We start from the raw sequence: 24417 nt of genomic DNA, 5'->3' as shown, positions 1-24417 counted from the left end.
CTCTCCATCATTCGTACTCTCTTTTCAGGTGGGATGGTGCGCCAAATCAAAGGTTATAATGGGCCAACTTCGGCCCATGGGCCCTACTCTAGTCTATACTGAGATTACATTTAAAGACAACGTATTCAAAAAAAAAAAATAAAAAAAAAAACGCTTTGCAAAGTCAATAAATTTGGAAACGGCATTTTTGTCTTGCAATGTATACAGTGAAAATGGAGGCTTTCAAAAACGATGGCGCGTTTTAGTCATGTTACACAGTCATGTGATCAATTTGGCTAATGTGGTAAACGACATTGTAAAACAGATGTTTTTGGATGCTGTGCTTTGCTTACAAATAATGTTTAACAGAGCAAGGAAATTTTCACAGTATGTGCGATAATATATTTTTTCTTCTGGAGAAAGTCTCGATTGTTTTATTTCGGCTAGAATAAAAGCAGTTTTTAATTTTCTAAGGTCAATATTATTAGCCCCCTTTAGCAAATTTTTAGATTGTCCACAGAACAAACCATTGTTATACAATGACCTGCCTAATTACCCGACTTGCCTAATTAACTTAATTAAGCCTTCAAATGTCACTTTAAGCTGAATAGCATCTTGGAAAATATCTAGTAAAATATCATGTTCTGTCATCATGGCAAAGATAAAACAAAGCAATCATTAGAAATGCGTTGTTAAAACTTACGTTTAGAATTGTGTTGAAAACAATCTTTTCATTAAACACAACTTGGGGGAAAAATATACAGGGGGGCTAATAGTTCTGACTTCAACTGTATATATGAATGAGGAGTGAAAAACTGAGCATGTGTCTTTAAAGCTCATGTCTGGCAGATGTTGATAACTGATGTGACGGCAGAGCAGGAAAGACAGACTGCTGTACGGCTGCATCCCCGCAGGCCTCTGCTTCCCTGCAGCTGTCCTGGATCACAGCTAATTATCAACTGCCTCGTTCTGCCTGTGGCCCAATATGAAATCAAACCACAATACATAAACAAACAAAGAAACAACTTAAAAGTGCTTGAACTAGTTAACTCATTCTAAAGCATGGAAAACAACAAGCTGACGGTTAGCCATTGGGCCTCGTTAGGCTGTTGGTAAGCGTCGGTCTAGCTAGTTGGGTTTGGGCTATGTCCACACTAATTCCAGAGCTTGAAATTACAACCGTTTCGGTCGCATATTTTCTTATTAGCCCACTACGCTAGAACAGAACGCAAATGGATTGGTTAATATCAGCTGTCAATCACTTAGTTAAGATGACATGGAGCTACAGCCGCAACAATGTAAAGGTCGGGATACGAGAGAATGACAATAACACTGACAGGTTTCGTTTTAGAAACCACCTAAAGTTACAAATAATGGCACATCTGATTTGTGATCATGTAATGAATGTCAATCCAGCATTTTTACTTTTCAAATAGTGTATAAAAGACTTCCAGTGTTTAAAGTTCACAATGAAAATGACTAAAGCACCCACTTAAACCACTAGATTTCCAACGTTACTAGCCACTCGCCATTTTCTCTTTTTATTTTATATGCATAAATTTGACTCGGACATGCTAAAATGCTTTAGGTGTTGTGTAATGTCCACATGCCTTCTCATTTATTTCACTTTTTCTGTGTATTTTGTATTAGCTTGCTCAGTGTGCATGAGCAAATGGGTTGTCCCAATGCAATTATGTTTTATTTCATGACTTTTCAGGGCTCAAAATTAAGGATTTACCAAGTTTATGTCTGACCACACCAAATAAGTAATTCTTAGCCACAATTTTTTATGTGTCAATACAAGGAAAATATAGCTGTATAGGTGCACTTTTTAATTCAACAAAACTTTTCTTTAAAAAAAACATTTAAAAAAAAAAATAAAATTCAAAAAATTGTATCTAAAATATGCACAATAATCTGTCCTGGCTAAAGGTCCCAGATCACCAGTTAACTACTTATAAAAGGGGAGTGAATCTCCCATTAAAGAAATGCTATTGTAAAAAAATATATAATTAAACCATATTAACAAAAATAACTAAGCAAATGAAAGCAGGTGTTGGATAAAAGGCCTGTTAATAATCTGTTCCAAGAATAATTAAAATGAAAGCAGTTACCGCTGCTGGTTACAAAACAATGTGTATGTTTAACCTTGAGCTCTTGAAAGCAGCAGGACTGTGGGTGCACGATCATCGCTCTCTGTCCAGTCTATTTCAAAGGGAACCGATTGCATCATTTGTGCTTCCTTTAGGCACGGTTGCTTCGCGCAAGTAAACAGGAGCGCTCGCGCTTATTAACAGTCCCATGCATCACATCACCTCTGCGCGTGAGTGATCATCCTCTCGATTGGTTTTTACCTTCTTTTTTGCGGTTTTGCTCGCACAAACACAGTTATTTTTGTGCTGCTTTTCGATTTTAAGATGACATTTGCACGAATATTGGGCCATGCTTATTGTCGAACCCTGCTTTTAAGAACACTACAATTTTAAAATGATTTCCAACCAGCCAAAGTGGCTATTGGAGGTGTCTGTCTAACCCACCAGAGCTGAAATCTACCCGCATTTGGCGGGGTTGGCGGGTGTTAATGTAAAGCCCTGTATATATCCATTCCTAATATATGATAAAAGTGATACATTTTTTATAAATTATTAAAATATTTGTGCCCGTGATGCAGCAAGTCTGACTGTAGTGTACACCATGATTTTATGTTTGATATGACTAAGAGGGGAATATTTTCACAGTTCAAATGAGTAGCGGCTTGCACCCGGAAACGGTATCCCATACGTCACGACTTAAGCGGATAAATAAGACCAAATTATAACAATAAAAATTCAACACTCTTTAAGTATACATATATTTTTGTCCATTTCAATGCACATCAGGTTAGAACAGTTGTACTTCCTGAACATTATACCGACATGACACACAAAAAAACATACGACATGTAAATAATGAGTGAACTACCCCTTTAAAAGGAAGGTGTGGGGTGGAAAGACAGCAACCAAACTGCCCTTAACTCTGATACAAATTGTCGATAACGGTCTTAGAAGGTCTAACTGGCAACCAGATAAGAAAACAAATGGGGCAGTACATACAAAAAAGTTGGGTGGAAGTGCCGAGCAAAGAGCATTTGCTCACAGTTGCTGCTTGACTTGCTCCAAAGCAGAGGTATCAAGCGGTGGCAGGCCTACCCCTGAGAAACCCGCTGCCAAGACCTCACAAGTGACATGGATCCGAGCCCGCGGCACTGTTCATTCCCCCACCAGCTGGTGAGTGATTAAAACCACTGAAACAATGGGGTGCACACTCAAGCAGAAAACTGCAAACGGCGCGAGTCAGACCAGGGCGAGGGGAAGGGGACGGAGGTCTTCACAATGCTCGCGCTGGGGGGAACGCGTGTGTGTTAGAGTCAGGCAGCCAGCGTAAACAAGGAGCCTTTCTCAATACCCATCCAGCCATGACCTCTCAGACCTTCAGGCACAGGCTGTTATTCTGGGAGCTCCTAAAACAGCATCACCCCCTACCAGCTCCTCTGTCAAGGCCTAAAATGGTCCACGGTTGGCCCATTTTGGCTCCAGACAAAAAGTGAAAAGAAAAAAGAAAGGTACACAAGCGCTTGGAAGTGTGACCCGAGGATAAACACACATATCGTCTCCTCCCAACACATATTAAGTAGCTCGTGAGCCTTTTATGCACGTGTTATGTATCCAATTATCATGACAAATGGAGTCTGTGCGCATTTCCAGCACCACTTTTGTAGGGGAAGCTGTACATGTGTAGCTCAATACAAGGTTATATAATAAATATGCTGTACCATTCAAAATTTTAAAGGTCGAAATTATTATTATTTTTATTATTAATATAAATTTCAGCAGAAATTAAACAATCAGAAGAAACCAATAGAGACCTTTCATTTTCTTTACTTTTGATTCAGATGTACCGCATCATGGTTTCCACAAAATTAGCTAGTAGGGATGCACCAACATATAATTTATTATATATTATTATTATTATTATTAATTAATATCCAATCACTTTTTATTTGTCAGCCGTATTATATTAATCTAAAATTTATATCCAATCACTTTATATTTGGGACATCGCAGTGGGTATTAAGATGACCAGATTCAAGCCTCGGCTGGGTCAGTTGGCATTTCTGTGTGGATTTTGGCATGTTCTCCTCCTGTTGGCGTGGGATTTCAGCCCTTAGCCATCATGGCCTCCCAATCATCCCCATACACTGACTTAGCTCCTTCACTGTCTCTCCACTCCACCAATAGCTGGTGTGTGGGGAGCACCGTTGTCCTGTGGCTGCCGTCGCATCTTCCAAGTGGATGCTGCACACTGAAGGTGGAATGGGGAGACTCCCCTCTCATGATTGTAAAGCACTTATACATCATACAATAAATGCGCTATATACATACACATTACTTATTCACAATGAACATCTCTCATGCTGCCAATCTATTAATTTACTAGCTGCTAATTAATTTATAAAGCCAATAACATTAAAATTAAACATTTAATGGGCCGATACGGATGAGTGCCTATGTTTTATGCATAACTAACTTTTTAACAGCATAACTGCAAATGAGCCAATTACAATCATTGATTAAGGATCACATCACCTTGAAAAGTGACGTAATGATGCTTTAAAATCTGCTTTAACGTCACAGAATTAAATTTTCCTTTATCCTAGTCTCTATTTAAGAGGTTGACACAGTGGAATGAACCGCCAACTATTCCAGCATATGTTTTACGCAGTGAATGCCCTTCCAGCCGCAACCTAGTACTGAGAAACACCCATATACATACACACTCATACACAATGAACAATTTAGTTTTTTCAATTCACCTATACCCCATGTCTTTGGACTGTGGGGGAGACCAGAGCACCCAGAGGAAAACCACGCCAACACCGGGAGAATATGCAAAGTCCACACAGAAATGCCTAGCCGGGACTCAAACCAGCGATCTTCTTGCTCATGCTAACCACTGAGCCACCATGCCACCCCCGCAGAATTCATTACTTACTTGCTTACTTACTCCCAGGGCCATTTATATCGAAGTTGATGTTTAGCAGCACCATATTGGTGTTTTGTAACATGTAATTTTACGAGGTGAGTCATTAACCCAACGCTCAACCCTCAACCTGGAGGACCAGGACATGCACACATACACTACGGACAGTTTAGCTTACCCAATTCACCTATAGTGCATGTCTTTGGACTGTGGGGGAAACCGGAGCACCCAGAGGAAACCCACACCAACACGGAGAGAACATGCCAACTGACCCAGCCGGGACTCAAACCAGCAACCTTCTTGCTGTGAGGCGACAGTGCTAACCACTCAGCCACCGTGTCACCCCCACAGAATTCATTACATTTTAAAATATATTCAAAAACTAAAGTACTGTTGAACTAATAATATTTCATAAGGTTAAATAAATATCTTTAGAACAGTGCTGAATTATGTTTGTCCCAATCTTTAATGCATGAACACATTCAGTAGATACAGACAATCTCAGTGACTATTTACTGCAGTTAAAGAGCTGCAATTATTATTTAAATGATGAATGATACCCTGGAAAGCACTTTAGTTAAGCGGAAATATCAACCTTGATATACCTGTCACACAATCTCTCAGTGTAATCTCCAAAGGAGTAACCCAACAGGTGGAATCTGAATGATTCTTTGTCGAAACACGCTAGTTGTCCTTTGTCGAAACATGCTATTCAAACAAGAGAGGCACCGTCATTTACAATCAAAACATTAATGCCTCAAATTAAAACCAACAGTACCGACCTGAAATAACCAGGCGGCGATGAGAGGCATTCAGACTGGAAACAAAGGAAAGATTTGATAGCACCTGTCCTAAAGTACCTCTTCTCAAAAATAGGGGAGGAAATAAAGCCGAGTAGGAAGAAAAACTCCCCAAAAAAAACAGCAGTCAAAACAGAGCTTCCAGAAGGCACCCCCCTTTCTCATGCTAATTCATGAGAGGCAGCCATATTGTTTATTGTACCCCGGCACAATGCAGGACATCTGCCAGTTAGCGTTAGTGTAATTCCTTCCCCATGCTTCATTAGGCTCTCCTTTATGGAGCAGAGACAGGCCTCGGGAAGGCGCGGGGCCGCAGAAGCCGAGCCGCACTCCCAAACGCAGGGCCAGCCGCTTGATCTCCTTCCAGCTCATTTGATTCCTGGGGCCCACTCTCATCAATTAGCATGCGGTGGGTCTGAAATGGGGCAGTTTTGGGGCTGGGATGGGGTGGAGGCTGAGACCTCTGCAATCTGCTGTCCTTGGGAGGGAGCATGGTGAATGAGGCGGCTGTGCATCTTTTGGGAGGGTCTGCAACTGATGTCTGCTATCTGATGTCTGTGTGGCCTGACAGAATCAAATCTCACTGATGCATATTCAAGAAGCTCTTTGGCTAAAATATTCAGAGTCTGGAAGGTTGTGTTGAATGCATTAGCTATATAATGACTACTTGTTGTAAAGGTTTTAGCATCCATGTGTTATTTGTGAACTCTTAGGACTTTTGAGGAAAAAAAGGTTTTACTAATGTACTTGAAATTAGTTAAAGATGTATGGGAAAACAATACATTTGCATAAGTAAAGCGTATCAAATGCAAATTGCTTACTTCAAAAATCTATGAAATTCCAAAGTGCGGTTTATTTATAAACTGATTTTGAGAGGATCACGTGCTTATGATCAACATGGCTGGCACCACATTATCTCCGTAATCTGCCTTATTAGATGATTACGGACGCTTTATAAATAACCAAAGCTTTTTACTCAACCAAAGCTCATTCTGAAAACGTAGCCCCGCCGCGTTTATTTTTTTCAAGCGAACGCTGCGGGGCGGTATGACGCCATTCCCTTTCGCGCTTGCCTTACCTCCTTGCGGAGGGCTTCACCGCTGAAACCCGTTTGTCCACTCAGCTCACTGTGTAACGTCGGCAGGCTCGAGATGCGGAGAGGACTCGACCACGGCGACCGGTTTCGAGTACGGGGAAGAGCGGTTCCGAGAATCAGGTAAGACGAAAAAAGAATCCCAAAAATTAAGTGAACGAGTTTTGTGACGGTGAGAACGCGGCGAAATCCGAAAACGCAGTAGAAAAAAAAAAAAAAAAATTTCGGGGCTTTTATTTTTATATTTTTAACTATACTTATTTTTAACTATACTTATATTTATATATATATATATATATATATATATATATATATATATATATATATATATATATATATAACTATACTTATATTTATGTAAATTAATTAATGTATTTTTAAATTAATGTAGTACTACTATACTTATATTTATATATATATATATATATATATATATATATATATATATATATATATATATATATATATATATATATATAAATAAATATAAGTATAGTAGTACTACATTAGTATAATATGATAACATAATACAGTATAATAGTTTAAATATATAGCTTTTTAGTTATTTTAGTTCATCTCTAACCATCACTAGGAGAAATTTAAAGAAACTACATATCTCTCTCTTAACATGCAAACCAGAGACTCAAACCAAGAGCAAGTGTAATGTTCAAAGTCCCTCTCGATACACAATCCTTCCTTATTGATACACAAAACTTCCACAGGAAAGCCCTAAGGTGCCCCTTTTTAACTTTGCAAATGTTTCTTAGCTTCTGTTTCTATTTCATATTGGCACGAGTGACAAAGAGAGAGATACGGTTCGTTCCAGTGCTCAATGTAAGATGTCCTGGGGGGGGGGAGATGGAGCGAAATATGATGAATGGATTTGTAAGACTAGCATGTGGGAAAAGAAAAGACAGAACCGATTACAGGAGAGTAGACGATCGGGACAAAAACAAAATCCAACATTTCCGCTCAGAGCTTTCCGGATGAGCACTGACACGACACACACACACACACATACACAAGGATTATTTCTAGAAAAAGGGAAAGTGATATCTAGCCTGAATGACTTATTGCTCTTTAAGGATGCCCCTTGCAGTCTGAAGGTTTTTTCTAGTCCAAGGCTGAGATGGAGGCCACTAAACAGACATACACAAACCCTCCTTTGAATGAACACACACACAGGCTGAAGCAACATTCCTCTGGCCAATCTTTGGTGAAAGCCAGAGCTGAATGAAAATAGAGGCACACAGGCAAGCAGGCCTTTAATTAGAAGCCCATCCACCACATGCACTGCCCATCAAAAGCACAGGACTCTGTGATCTGAGGGAGCTCCATCCTTCATCTGCAGTTGCTCGTTTTTTGTGCTCACAGGCCTCAAAGTACAAACGAAGAAAAAAAAACGTTGTTATTTTGTTATAAAACGGCTGAGAACATGGTGCAGGGAAATAAAAATGACTCTTAATAGACTCCGTGTGAACCGGAAGTTGCTGAGACTTGCTTCAGTATGCTGATGTACTTTCATTTGAAACGGAGTAGGGGGCTTGTAGGGCTGGGCGATATTTCAAAAATGCCATCTCAATCATTATTTTCCATATTCAAGATAACAATATATATTTTGATATAAGTTGTGAAAACTTACAGATTTAAAAGAATAACTCAACAATGACTGAAGTCATTAAAAAGAAAAATTAGAGGGTCCAATAAATGGCATTACATATTTTCAACAGATACATTTTTGGTGGCTGAAAATTCGGTACATTTATATTATTAGCGCACTTTTAGATTCCATTTGTTCATTTCTGCAGTGTGATTGGCTCTTAGATCAATATAGATTAAAAAAGTCCAGAACTTATCATCGTTATTGACATAAATTTGATCGCGATTCGATATAATATCGTTTATTGGCCCAGCTCTAGGGGTGTGGCTTTATTTTTGCACATCATCCGAGGGGTGTGATTAAGAATATTGTGGCTAAAGCAGCAAACAAACATTAACGGACAAGCACCATCACTCCGAAAGTGAAAGCAAATGCTCCGAATTTATTTGAAAACAAAACAAACTTAAAAATTCAGTGGATTAGCTTGTACAAATGACTTGCTCTCCTAAAGTATAACAATGTTCACACTGTAAATTCTGATTTCACATGGACTTTTAAAAGATGTATATATAGAATTTAAAAAAGCCTAATAGCAACACCCGTGGAGTTGTGGGATTCATTGTCTCTGAAATGTTTGTGATAAGTGATATGAAGTATGATGAAGTATTGTCATTTTAAGACCACTTAAGAACAAAATTTAACGTTTTACCATTTTGTATAATTTTTTAATCCATTCAGCTGATCTTTGGATCTAGCAGGAGCACTTTTAGCTTAGCTTAGCACCCCAGGAGGCACACAACGTCACAAGATGTTAATATTAGGTTAGATTTAGGTTGTGACATCAAGTGACTAAAATTCAATGTCTAGTCAGCGTCTAAGGACAAAGCTGATATTTGGTTGATTTTAGGTTGTTACCCAAAAGAGACCAAAAACCAACATCAAGCCAACATAAACCAACCTTAGACCAGTGTCATACTAACGTCAAACACTGACATTTATTCATCAGGTATGGCAACCAAAATCCCACGTCTGATATACATTATAGTGGTTAACGTCAAGCTGTAACATTATTAGATGTCGATATTTGGTTGATTTTAGGTTGTGACCAAAAAGAGACCAAAAACCAACATCAAGCCAACATAAACCAACCTTTGACTTTGACCTTAGACCAGTGTCATACTGACGTCAAATACTGACATTTATTTATTAGGCATGGCAAACAAAACGTCTTATAGATGTCATAGTGGTAACGTTTACACAACGTCAAGCTGTAACTTCATTAGATGTTGATATTTGGTTGTTTTTTTTATGTTGTGTTGGAAACTTAAACCGATGTCATACTGACGTCAAATACTGACATTTATTCGTCAGGTATGGCAACCAAAATACAAGGTCTGATATACATTATTGTGGTAACGTCTACATATTGTCACGCTGTAACATCATTAGATGTCGATATTTGGTGGATTTTAGGTTGGACGTTGGACATTAAGGTCAGTCTGTTGTTCGGTTAGGGGTACGACGCCAATCTGACGTCATGTTGACATCTTGTGCCTGCTAGGATAGTTCACTGAATCAGATTAAACCATTAGCCTTTTGCTAAAAATTACCAAAGAGTTTCGATAATTTTCCTATGAATTTATGAATTTTCTTGAAAATCAGCTGACTTCCGTCAATATGAAATCGTAAGCCTAAGTACACTATGTAAATACAGAAGAGACAAGCATTAAATAAGAAAATTACTGAAACTCTTTGCTTATTTTTCAATAGTATCTGGATGCAGCCTTTATGATGCAAGCTGAGATTGCATCAAATAGCGATGCAATGTCAGACACAATGCACTCAAATGGAGCGCATTGGCGTCACTGTGACGGGTAGGGTTAGAGGTGGGGTTAGGTGAGCCCATTAAAAAGCATTGGATGCAGTCTCAGATTGCACTGCACCAGGTCTGCATCCAGATCCCTCTCTCATTTTTGAGCATTTTTAATGCTAAGGGTTTGATTCAATGATCTATGCTAAGCTAAGCTAAGCTAAAAGTGTTCCAGCCAGACGCGGAGATTGGCTGAATGAATTCAAAAATAGTAAAACTCAACAGTCTAACTCTAGGTGACCTGTCAAATTAGCCTATTTTCAAAATAAAAGTTCTTTTAATTTTATATTAATTCTGTAATTTGATGTTAAAAGGGAATGCCCAAATATAAACTTATAGAAAGTAGATGTAGAAAGTAAATTTCCGCGCAAAATAGCTTGTTATTTGCGAACGTGTGGCATTTTACACTGTCACTTTTATAAAGAGCACAGCAGCTTTGAAACGGCTCATTTGGTCGCCTCTTCCAAACCATCAGAAAAATGTGACAATTCAGCTTTTCTTCACCTGATAGTAAGCACTGTTACAGAAGGTGTTACCTGAGCTCCTCCAGCAGAGATTAGATGGGATGACTGCACATTCAGCTAAAATGCTGCTGACATTCATTTCTATATAAACATGTATTGCATCCCAAACATTTAGCTCATGTCTATATGGGTATGTTTAATGTAAGAATGGATTTGTTGCTGGGAGGACCGAATATTTATAAAATATATAATAAAATAATAAAAACAGGATTTACAGTAAATATACATTTTAAAAAGTAAACAGTGCTTAATTTGATTTATATTGACCTTGAACTATAAATGCTGTGGGCTAAAGTCAACACTTTACAGCTTCATTGGAAGATTTTAAGTGCTGAGATGAATATGCTGGTGTGATGGTACCTTTATGGTTTCAGGTGGCACTCCCGGATCAGGTGCTTTCTCCAAATATGTAGTTAGATCCTGGTCCACATGTTCGAAGACCAAAGTTAGTTTGGTTTCCCGGTCAGTCCTGGAAACTGTGCATACGTCAAACAACCTGGATGAGGGAAAGACAATCAAGAGCACTTTCATTAAAAGCTGTGTGAGTCACGTCTGTTAAATATTTAACATGAGTTTTGACAAGTTCATGTGTGATTTAAGGGCCCAAAAGACTTCTGAAAAAAACTAAAGATCACTTTTTAAAACAAAGTTAGGTTGGAGTTTGAACTAGCTTTATGGCCCGTTTCCACTGAGTGATACGGTACGGTTCGATACACTTTTATGGCCGCTTCCACTGTCAAAGGTGTACCTAACCGTACCACTTTTTTGGCACCCTTTCAAAAGGGTACCAAACACAGAGAAAGGGTACCAAAAGGTGAAGCTAATATGAACTTAGAATGATGGAATTACTCTCTAACAGGAGGCTTTATGTGCTGCTAAAGATTACAGACACAGATGAGAGGTTTTCATTGACCGTAGGCTATATTTTGTGTTGTTTTTAACCTAATTAAGGACTAAATGTCTGCTGTATGTACTTCTTCTGTAGTTGGTAACATATCAGAGATTGTAAGGGTCTGTATGTGTTCATATGTGTTGCATTTATTTATTTATTTTATAAAATTGCAGACGTTACAGTAGGCTATTTCGCACTGTCATGGATCTGCAGTAATAATCAAATCCTGTTCATAGAAAAGTTAGTAATAAACATTTATACACAAGTATTTGTGTGTATAAAGCATCTGTTTTGTGAGAAGCGCTTCTCATATGATATGTGAATAACCCGTATGGCTTTACTGTAGACATTTTCTCGAGTGAAAATTATGTCAACTGAAACTCTCAGTCATACCCCACACCCACCCTTGGTAATGGAAACGCAAGCCTGATAAAGGTGACCTGTACCGACCCGAACCGTACCGTACCAGTCCGTGGAAACAAGCCATTACAGAGCAATGCTCTTACAAGTAAACACCTTTAGACTTCTACTGGTAAAAGCTGATTATTTAAGGTTTACTGTTACTATTTTATGCTTAATTCCACATCGTAGAAAGAGATTAGTTGACTTTACTTTAAAAAGTGTGTAAACCAGTTAACTTAAATAAGGTAAATATGCGCATTATTATAAAAACATACGATGTTACTAACTTTTAAGTAGAGTTGTCCCTCCTTATTCGTGGCAGATGCATTCTAAAAATATCTCGCAGTTGGAGAAATCGCCGAAGTAGTCAGCTTTATTATTTTTACAATTATTTTAGATGTTTTAAGGCTGTAAAACCCCTCACTACACACTTTATACACTTTTCTGAGACAGGCATTAGGATTTCCACACTTTTCTCTCATTTAAACTCTCACTCTCAAAGTTCAAACTTTTGAAGAAAAATAAATCCAGTATTGTAAAATGAAACCAAATATCAAGTTGATCGTAATGGCGCCCTACAGCCGCGTAACTTCTACCTTCCTTTAGCGTTCATCTGCCTTTGGGTGCCTTTGACATTGCAGAATGTTTTGTCAACATTGTGGGGAGAAAACTTGCAAACAAAGTACAACACTTCTGTGTCACACTGCTAGCGATCGAAGATTTATGCCAGTCAGGATGCAGAACACAATGTGATGTAGAAAAAAGCATATCAAAATGCACGAAAAAAATCCACAAAAAGTGAACCGCATTATAGCGAGGGACCACTATAACTGATTTTTTTAAGCTGTAAAGCTGCTTGTATCAGAGTAGTCAATTCTATAAAGAATTACATATAACAAATGTGACAACATCAAATTCGATAATCAGATGCTTTCTTAACGGCTGTTTTCTCACTGCTGCCATTCATATTGTTTGTTTAATATGTTATTGACAACACATATTTTACCTATTTATACAAATGTCACTTGCAGTATACTGTGGCATACGCATTTCAAACGCATTTTTACCCCTAAACAAAGAGCGAGTATAAATGAGTATATCAGGGGCTTAGTTTAGGCAGATTTTACAATATAATGTGCAATTAAAAGTGTTGTGTCAAAAAACATTCCACGTCCACACAATCGTTCTCAATTGTTTCCTAAAAAGTTGTTCGTCCACTTTGAAATGACAGAAAATGTTTTCGTCCCTGCGCATGGTTTGACAAAACACGCTTTGAGCTTCATTAATTTCAGCTCTTTAAAATGTTGCAGCAATTTATTGACGCTTTTTTAAAACAGTGGTTCTCAAAGTGGGGGTTGGGACCCACAGAGGAATCACTGGAAATTGAAGGAGGGGGTGGGGGGGGGGTCACCTGGTGAATATTAAACTATAAGAATGACCATATTGTATCTATAACCTACTGAAGAGAAAAAAAAAAGGTAGCTTTTAGTAACTAGTTCTATTGGATTGCGACCCCTGGGGTAATTAAATTACATTAAAGACACAGCAATAGCGTCAGATGCAGCAGATTGATTTTATAACAGATTAAACTTTCTGGCCCATTTACAGAACTCACATACATTAAAAAAAAAAAAGCGAAGAATAGACTTGGGTCTCTTGGTGTGTGTGTGTGTGCGCCATTGCATGCAAGGTTTCTGTATTTATAACCACTTCAGAGGATATTGGGGGTCGCGAGTCACTGGCATTGTCACTTTGTGAGTCGCGGGCTGAACAGTTAAGGAACCCATGTTTTAAAGGACAGACTTTGCTGCAATTAGCATTGTTATGAAGTTGCAAATGCAAGAAAGAATATAGACTAGAGAGGGTGATAAAATAACAGCTGAGTAAATATTTTGACTGTGTCCGAAACTGATACTTCCATACTATATATTACGCTAAAAACAGTATGTGAGCCAGGCAGTATGTCTGAATTCATAGAATTCGAAAAACAGTATACGAGAAGTACCCAGACAAGCTACTACTTTCTGCGAGAATCTGAAGTGCGCATCCGATGCTACGCTATCCCATGATGCACCAAGACAGAGCGGAGAGCGGGTATGAAGACGGTTGCGTGTTGGGTTCGGCGCACATTGGGATTGTACCAAAAAGCTGAGGAAATCCGAGTTTTCTCGGAGACAGAATAATACGGGAGAGGGGTGGGAGATGGGTCTAGAATACGCAAGACTCCCGGGAAAAAAAACCTGCCGGGAGTGTAGGCAGGTGTGCCCCACAAGAGAACTCATGAATGGGAGTGAAGCAACGCAACTGATGCGGACAGGTCACATGATCACAACAAAAGTACATACTGCTCGCATTCATACTATATAGAACGTACTTTTCTAACAGTCAAGTAGTACATTCAAATTCAAATGCAGTACCTACTGAGTAGTAGGTGATTTTGGATGCAGCCTTTGCATCCTTTGAAGCAATCTGGAGTATGTATCTACAAAGGGACAATAATCTGTAATAATGGTGTCCAAATGGAAAGCAACCAAAAACAAACCGCTGTAAATTGTCGTCCACCATCTTCGCTGAATTGGTCACATGACTAAAAACTGCATGATCATCTACAAAAACCTCTGTTTTCACAGTCCACACTGCGACTGTTTTTAAAAAGATGTGTTTTTGTTGCATAAAAACAAGCATGGACAGAAAAATGGATAAGTGGGAACATGGCCTGAGACTTTCCCCAAGGCAAAACATGTCTTCATCCTGAAGCAACAATGCCAAAGCACTAAAATTACTGCTTGTTCTGCAAGGCACGCTCTCTAATTGCCTGACGTCGCTGTAGAAGATAATGAATTATCCTTTGACTTTTAGTGAAAGACAAAGTCAAATATCCCTAATCTACCAAAAGAATCTTTCACGGTAACGTTACCCGATCCCATGACATCATGCACTGAACTTCTCCAGGAAACGCTTCTGCTGGAATCCAGATTGAGCCTCCACAATGAAGCCTCTTAACCAACAAAACATATGGCATGAATAATATTCTCATTATAAGCACTGAGAGGTTGCCTGCACTTTCCAAACACACGGCCCTATAGAATTCTTGAGCCTCTTGCATCCATTAATACCAGTGTTCCATTTAAACCTATTTTCTTACATTGACTTCTTTTTTCCCCCTTTGAATTCTACAAAGAGTATGTACACTGTATTGCCTAAATACAAATGCAATTGGGATTCAAAATTCTGCAAACCCTAATGAAAGAATTTAAACTCTTATGATGTAAAAAAAAAAAGATAAATATTTCAGATTATACAGTAATTGTCATTAAAAGGGACTAGTTATACCCTTTTTTACAAGATCTAAAATGAGTCTCTGATGCCCTTAGAGTGTGTTTGTAAAGTTGCAGCCCAACATATCTCACAAATAATGTTTCATAACTCTTTGAAACCGTCCCTTTTAGGCTTTGATCCAAATTGTGCTATTTTGGTAACTTTAAATTCAAATGAGATTGGTGGAGCTACAAACTCTAACAAAGTCTATGGACACTGCAGTGTTTGTTTGTTTGTTTTAGGCCCCTAATGCGTTTTCGTTTTAAAACGCATAAGTTTTGCTATGGTTACGCCATCCGTCCACACTACGCCGGAGTTCTGAGCGCCGAAAACTGAGCGTTTTGATAACGCTGGAGAGGCCGTTTTCATTCTGAAACGCTGCTGCTCCGTCTTAGTGTGGATGAGGAAAAACGGAGTCATCTGAAAACGGAGGCGGGACTGCTGAGATTCGCTACCTGATTAGGGCTTTTGTGTCATTGCCTTCGTCACTGTATCCTTCCCTTATTCGTCAAGCCTCTATCACATGACTATAACACATGTCTTTAACGCTACCGGAAGACAGTACTGTAAACAACAACATGGGCACAGAAATGGAAGCAGTGTTTGCACTATTGTCTGTTTTAGGCGCCATTGTGCAGTTATTCATTTGTTACGTTTAGTAACAACTCGACCTCGTCGTCTGTCCACAAAAATACCTCTCTTGCTTTCTTTGCCATCGCGTTTAATGTTCAACCGGTGTTTGTTGACTAACAATAACCAAATGCCGAGCGAGACGCATGCTTCCTGTTTATACTAGAACGCGCATGCCCAGAGTGCGCGAATGGTCACGTGATATACTTTTTGGTGGCGTAGTGTGGACAGAGATATGTTCAGAGACGCTAGGTAAAACGCTAGTGTGGACGTGGATCGTTTTTGATCTAAAACGCCATTTTAAAACTAAAACGCACTAGTGTAAACAGGGCCTTAGTTTAAAAAATGCCGTTTTAGAACGAAAACGATCCATGTCCACATTGGTGTTTCACCAAGTTTCTAAATAGATCTCCGTCCACACTATACCGCTTTAAATGCACATCCTGTGACCACACAAACACACTCTGGGATGCTCTGCAGTGTATGCGCATGTCTGAGTTCCAGACAGTCAGTGCATGCTTTGAGCACAGCTCCCCAGGTGAGAGCAGCGCACGTCGGACAGTTCATCAAGGATCTGGATCTCATCTCACTGTAGTTGTTAAACGTGATATTTAATTCATCTTGTCTCTATCTAACGACTCTTCGCTATTTTGAATCTATTACTTATTGTAAGTTCATGTGTTAATTTATGTATTCATGTACACTGATTCTGCACATTTGACTGATTGCTTGCCTTTATTTTCTATATGTATAAACTTATTGTACGTTATACATTTATAATGGCCATTATTGATTATTAAAACTGATATTCAGCAAAGGTGACAGGGTATGTTTCGTATTTTTCAATGAAAACGAAAGGAGGCAGTAATGTTATAAGTCTCCAGTCTGTTATAAATATACATACGGTGAAAATGACGGTCATTTATATATGTAGCTACACGACGCTTTAACATTTTTAGTGTCTGTTAGGTTGCTAATATCAAAATGAAAACAGGCAGTTCCTTATATCATGTTTTCATTTTATTGTTAAGAAAGTGAAGCAATGTAGCGAGAGCGATGTGAATGACGTTATAAAGTACACTGTTCACTTTAAAGATTACTCAATGTGTCCTCGGGAGTTTGTTTTTCATATCAAACTTGTGAAGTCTGAACTTATAAGGATGCAAGACTGAACCTTGTGTACTTGATATTCAGAAAAAGTCCCACTTTAAAGACAAATGTCTGCAGCCATGCCTCCTGAAAACGATGCCTCCGTTTTCCCCATTCACACTGACACAGAGCAGCAGCGTTTTGAAACGAAAACGGCCTCTTCAGCGTTTTCAAAAAGCTCAGTTTTCAGGCCTCAAAAACTCTGGGATAGTGTAGATGGAAGGTTTAACTGTAGCAAAGCTAAAGCAATTCAAAACTAAAACGTACCAGTTTAAACAAAGTCTTAGTCACTGATAATATCTTCAGCAGGTGAAAACTCTAATGGCGGATGGCTGCTTCGCACTCAGGGCTGTTTATTCTAATGAGGGGGAGATAATCACTAATCGGTGGGGGTTTCCTCCTTTGATGACAGTTACAAAGGGAGAATGCCAATCAAAGTGTTTGATCAAGTGTGATTATAAGAAATAGAATTGATCAATTTTTACCATTTAAGGCTGGCTATATTCACACACTATTGACACACAACCTCTTATAAATGTTATTTTTTGCATAACAGGGCCCTTTAATTAATCAAATACGCACATTTATGACACCACTCACATTCTTTCATTAAATCTCAAGATGCTCTTTGGATAAATGCGGACATGATCTTCATTTGAGTTCATATGAAAAGCAATGTGGATATTAACAAATAGACTATTTCAAGTCCTTGAACGACATTTGCAATCCAGACTTTTTTACGGTCAAGCAGCTTCTGGTGCACAAAGCTGTAAGGCAAGGTTGAGGCCTTGAGCTAGGCCAGCCAATGACGCGAGTTCTGCCTTCAATTGAATGAACCAAGTCCTTCAAACCAAGCCATTAATCTATTAGCTGCAACAACTCCCCTTACAGGGACGCCAATGATCTCAAAACAAGATTTTCCATCCACCAACCAACTCTGACATTCATAAGCCAGCAAGCTAAAAATATCAACACATTACCTAAACAATACAAGACGGCCTTGATGCCAGACACGGACAATGGGGAAATAAAATGCATCTATTTGCAGTCAGAAAAGAAAGCAGACTGCTCACAGACATTTGCGCATCAATGGTTTCACATCTGCACATAAAGGTCAACAATAGATATCACTTGCAGTTGACAAGCAAAGGTGAACTGTCTGAAAGGTGCATGCGTCAATGGTACCATTTGCATTTGACAAAGTAATTACCAAAACAATGGGGAGCCACATAACTGTTGTTGGAAGACTTTGTAATCCTGAATCCAATGCTAAGAGATACATGGCTAATTTTCAATACTCTACTTACTTGCTAAAGGTGTATAAAGACACATCAGAATTCATTAAAACTACTTGTTTTGATAGATGAAATTTAAATTGCATTGATTTTAATGGAAAAAAGTAATTCCTGAAATAATTTCTAATGGAATATGCAACAAAGCACATTAGAATTCGTTAAAAAGTACTGGTTTTGACAGTTAAAACAGAAATTGTGTTGGTTTTAATGGAAACCACATTGGACATTTTAGTATTTACTGGTCTCTGCAATTTCACCCAATAAAATAAGCAACAAAACACATCCGAATACATTAAAAAGTACCAGTTTGAATTGTTAAAATGGAAATTGTATTGTTTTTGATTAAAATAATGATGGTCATTTGGGTCTCTACAATAATTCCTAATGGAATATGTAACAAAACGCATTAGATAACATGAAAATGTACTCGTTTCGATGGTTAAAGTGAAACCTGCATTGGTTTCAATGAAAATCATAATGATCATTTGGGTCTTTATTGGTCTCTACAATAATTTCTAATGGAATATGTAACAAAAATCTCAAAGTAGGGGAGAAAGTGTATTTGCCATAGCCGGACCTCGCCTCTGGAACACGCTGCCGTTAGAACTAAAAAAAGGCTTCGGCAGTGGCACTGCCAGTTTTTAAGTCTAATTTAAAGACTTTTATTTTCTAGGTCTCTTCTAGCATAAGTCCATCCCTTCAGGGGTTGGGGGCGGGGTCAAACTGTCTTGTTCATAATCTTCTCAGTGTGGTTAACTGTGGTAGTATCTTATTAATTAGGCAAATTTCACACCTTTTATGCTCTCTCATATCATATGCTTATTGCTGTTATTGCTTATTATGCCCATACTGTTTGTTCATTTTTTCTCTGTAAAGCACTTTGTGTAGCCTTGTGGCAGTTGGAAACGTGCTATACAAATAAATTGAACTTGAAAAGACATTAGAATCTACTAAAAAGTACTGGTTTCGATTGTTAAAATGGAAATAGTATTGGTTTTAAATAGAAACCAGGATGGTCATTTGGGTCTCTACAATAATTCCCGATGGAATATGTAACAAAACGCAACGGAAACCATTAAAATGTACTAGTTTTGATGGATAACGTGAAAACTGAATTGGTTAACGGAAACTATACTGGCCATTTGGGTCTTTACTGGTCTCTACAATAATTCTCAATAGAATATGCAACAAAAAATATCAGAACTTATTAAAAAGTACTGGTGTTGATAGAAGCAATTTAAATTGTATTTGTTTCGATGGAAACCATAATGGTAATTTGGGTCTTTACTGGTCTTTACAATAATTCCCAATGGAATAAACAAAAACACATCATAATACATTAAAAAGTACTGGTTTTGATCGTTTAATCTAAAAATATTCTTGATTTAAATGAAAACTATGATGATCATTTGGGTTTCTAGAATAATTCCCAATGGAATGTGTAACAAAACACATTAGAAACCATTAACATGTAATCGTTTTGATGGTTAAACTGGAAACAATAATGGTCCTTTGGATCTCTATTGGACTCTACCTTAAATCCTAATGGAATATGTCACAACACACACTAGAAAGCATTACAATTGTATTGGTTTTGGTGAATAAAATGTGATTGATCTGTTATTAACAGGTATAGCTACATATACTGTCATCAATATGGCATATGCTCACATGAAAAAAAAAACAAATTCAATTACTTTAATGAAGAGTAGATATTGCAATTATTGTATATGCATTAAGTGTGCGTTTATTTAACACAGAAAAGGTTTGATTTGCATATAAATGACCCACAAAAAACAACTAGGAGGACTGTATTATGCATGCCAAGCCAGTAGTTGGTGATTTCAATTTGTAAAGAAACTACATCCCTGTAATCCACCATTGTTGTTTTGGTTGTACATGCGCATGCCTATAGACTGATGTATGAACATAATGCTTAAAAAGGTTTTACAAGTCGCACAAAGATGATACTGGAACAACTTTCTGAAATAAATTTGCATGTTGTTGTGTAAAAAAATTGCCAAAAGGGATTTTTTTTTTAGCTGAAAACAGCAGTTATATCTCAAAACAACTCACTGCTTTATTCTGATCAATTGCTATTGTCATTCACACCATCTGTGTGGAAATTTTGTGATATTTTTGCTTTCTAGCAAGGAAGCAACACGTAGGAAAATTGTGCAATATGACATTATACAATGTCAAGATCTAGCTTGATCTAGATGATGACTTTAGCAGTTATTTCCACTAAACAAGACTGAAAACTTTATAATGAACATCTCTTTTTTTGTATAGATTTGAAACATTAGTTTTTTTTATTATTATAGTCTATTTATGTGCATATCCAAGCAGTTTTTAAAAAGTATAAAACAAAATGGTCATCTTTTTTGTGGAGAACTGCATTTTTTTGTGTGTGATTTAGTATGGCAGCCACTGTAATGCAACCCGTCTTGATTTAGATTTACATTTTCTATTGGATTATTAAGATTTGAATAATGAACTCTCTACACTTGAGTTATTTGAGTAACTGGAAACTGTGTGGTACAACAAAAATCCGCCAATGGAGGCAAAATTACCAAATTTATGCAGTCATCTTCAACTAAAAGAAGCATCTTGAGTTTCTCGAAGATCTTAGGGGACGTCCCTTCAACAGGGGTCGATGAGTTTGAAATGATGTGGCAGGAAATCACAGGCGTGACTTGTGTCTTTACTAATTGTTCACCAAACAACTTATCATGCCTATTGCTTTACGTTATGGATCATTTTAGGAAACCTTTCTTTTTTTATGGGTAGGAATGTTTGATAGCTGCCAACATTTCTCAGATCTCCTGCAGATTAGAGGTGAACGTAACATGCCCAAACATTTTTAATGACTGACGGGGACAGGATTTCATGTTTAATAACCTCTGATATCAGGAAAAGGATATGTCAGCAGTCGTATTAAAAATATTGAGGGCCGGAGAAAGGTGCAGGAAATGAAACTTGCAATATGAGGAATAATGCTGTTTTCATTATAGCATCAGGCTTTTCTTAAAAACACTAGCATTTAGTCTCAGTCCTTTTAGCACTGGGTTGACTTTATAATTAACATTATATTTTGACTTGTCTTTCTGCAATCCTATGAAAGTCGTCATTGGATTTGTAGGAGTTTTTATGAATATATTAGAAAAACTGTATCTGTTTTAATGGAAAACATAATGGTTCTTTGGCTTTTTACTTGTAATTTATTCGTCTTTTATTGATGGCATGCCAAAAAACAATAAATCCTAAAGGAATATTACACATTGGAATTAATTAAAAAGTACTGGTTTTGATCATTAAAATGGAAATTGTATTGGTTTTAATGAAACTATAATGGTCATTTGGGTCTCTACAAGAATTCCCAATGGAATACGTAACAAAACATATTAGAATTCATTAAAAAGTACTGGTTTTAATTGCTAAAATGGAAATTGTATTGGATTTATTGGAAACCATAATGATTATTTGGGTCTCTTCTGGTCACTACAATAATTCACAGTGAAATATATAACAAAACCCAATAGAATTTATCAAAAATTACTGGTTCTGATAGTGTAAATGAAAATTGTTTTGTATTTAATGGAAACCATAATGATCATTTGGGTCTCTACAATAATTCCTAATGGAATATATAACAGAACAAAATGGGATTAATTAAAAAGTACTGTTTTCGATTGTTAAAACAGAAATCGTATTGGTTTTAAATTGAAAGCATGATGGGTCATGATTGGTCAATGGATTACGTAAGAAAACACATTAGAAAACATTACCTACTGGTTTTGATGGTTAAAATGAAAACTGTATTAGATTTAATGTAAGCCATAATGGCCATTTGGGTCATTACTGGTCTCTACAATAATTCCAAAAGAAATATGTAACAAAACACATCAGAATTCATTAATAAGTACTGGCGTCCATCGCTAAAATGGAAATTGTTAAGTTTTAACCAGCATGGCCCACGCCAAATTTTAACTGACTTAACAAATTTAATTTTTGACTTAACTGTAGGGATGTAGGGATAAAAGTGATAGTAGAAGAGCAGTGGGATGAAAAGGAACAGGAGTAAGAGGATGTCTGGTAAACAGGTGGGTACAACCTGTATAATGTTCATAGTACATCCATCTGTAAATATCACCATAGTTTTTCTATAACTGCACTTAAACAGGTAAAACGTTTACCTGTATCCTGCACTTGCACTGCTGGTTAGACCTAAACTGCATATCGTTGCATTGTACTTGTACATGTGTAATGAAAATAATGTTGAATCTAATCTAATCTAAAAGTGGATCGGGCGTCCTACTATGCCCAGAGACTCAGAGTGGGGGTACTGTCTCTGTAATAGTTTGGCAGAGAGATTGGACGCCCCGATTCAACTTACATGTAGGAGTAAAGAGGGTTATAGGATTGTGAATGGGAAGCGAGGAATTGAAGGGAGAGAGGGTGGGTTTAAAGAACGAGAAGAACAGTGCTAGTGGGATGGTCTTCCTTAAATAAGTTTAAGGGAGTAGGTGATTGGTTAAGGAGACAAAGTGAGACTTGGTTTCGCCGCTGAACCTTTATTAACAAGTTAACTCCATTTAAATGATGGTGATTTGGGTCTCTACAATAATTCCCAATGGAATATGTTAGAAAATGCATGAAAACATTAAAATGTAATGGTTTTGATGGTTAAAGTGGAAACTGTATTGGTTTTAATAAAAGCCATAATTGTCCTTTGGGTCTCCATTGGTCTAAGATAATACCTAATGGAACTGGTCACAAAACATATTAAAAAGCATAACAAATATACTAGTTTTAATGGTTCAAAGGTGATTGTTTCTTTTGTGTTAACAGTAGGCTATTTTTAGTGTAAACCTTTATAACTTCTGTGATGTTTTCTATAACTGCAAGAGGAATTATCACCTATAAACAAACCTAAGACATGTACAAACATCAAATACACATCCTTAATCAACAGAACCACCATTCCTCCTTTTATTATGATTTTTTTTTACCTGACAACATTTGGATGCTCAAAGGACTCGAGCTGCCTCAGCACCGCCACCTCGCGGATGGTGGACAGCGGCATTCCCTCTTCCTCAGTCTGCACCCGGACTCTTTTCAGGGCCACAAACCGGCCCCCGTTCTTCAAATCCCGAGCCTTGTACACCTTTCCATATGCACCTTCGCCGATCTCAGCCACCGGCTCATATTGCTGGGTCGAGCTCTCTTTGTCCATGTTTTTTTTTCACAGCGAGGATCTGCGGGGAATCCCGAAACGTGACGAGCGCGCGCGGATATTTCACAAAGGCATTATTGGGAGCGCGGCGCTGGCACGTGCACTGCCTGTAGAGCGCGAGCACAAAAGAGGCAGAGGTAAACACAAATGTGATCAGAGCTAAATCAAATCTTATCTAGGGCTTGAAGATAACGTACCAAGTCCTTAAATCATAAATACAACATACACAAAGCTAACTCTGCCGCTTTTATGGCCAAATATCAAAGATAGGCTTGTTAATATATCAACATCTGGAGTGCACAGTAATAAAGTGTGGGAGAATATGAGAAATGATGGTGTCCTGAAATCATTAAAGATCTTGTTAAAGCACACGTGCTTTCAGGCTTTGTATACTTCATACATTTTATATGACATGGAAAGCATCTTGGGCTAAAATGTCAAGTGGTGCAACCACCTAGCAAAATTACTTGTGACACTATATATATATATATATATATATATATATATATATATATATATATATATATATATATATATAGTATTTTAAATACAATTGACTAATTTAGTTAACTTATTCAATATTTTTCTTCAAAAAGACAATATAATCTGT

The 24417-nt window shown here is 37.6% G+C and overlaps 1 protein-coding gene across 6 annotated transcripts in view; it reads right to left on the bottom strand.

The window, feature by feature from the left end:
• cdk6 (cyclin dependent kinase 6) overlaps positions 1-24417 on the bottom strand; it is a 79256-nt gene that overhangs the window by 53577 nt on the left and 1262 nt on the right. For all 6 annotated transcript variants that reach the window (XR_015945137.1, XR_015515624.2, XM_087293763.2 and 3 more), the window contains 2 exon segments: positions 23584-23914; positions 11246-11381 (listed from right to left, as the gene is read on the bottom strand). Coding sequence is in view for 4 of the 6 variants with exons in the window: in XM_087293763.2 (XP_087149889.1) it covers positions 11246-11381; positions 23584-23807 (360 nt within the window). In the remaining 2 variants the exon portion in view is untranslated.

Source organism: Danio rerio, chromosome 19 (assembly GCF_052040795.2).
Source record: "Danio rerio strain M-AB ecotype USA chromosome 19, GRCz13ab, whole genome shotgun sequence".
NCBI classification, from domain to species: domain Eukaryota; kingdom Metazoa; phylum Chordata; class Actinopteri; order Cypriniformes; family Danionidae; genus Danio; species Danio rerio.
This window is presented reverse-complemented; position numbering and strand designations above follow the sequence as displayed.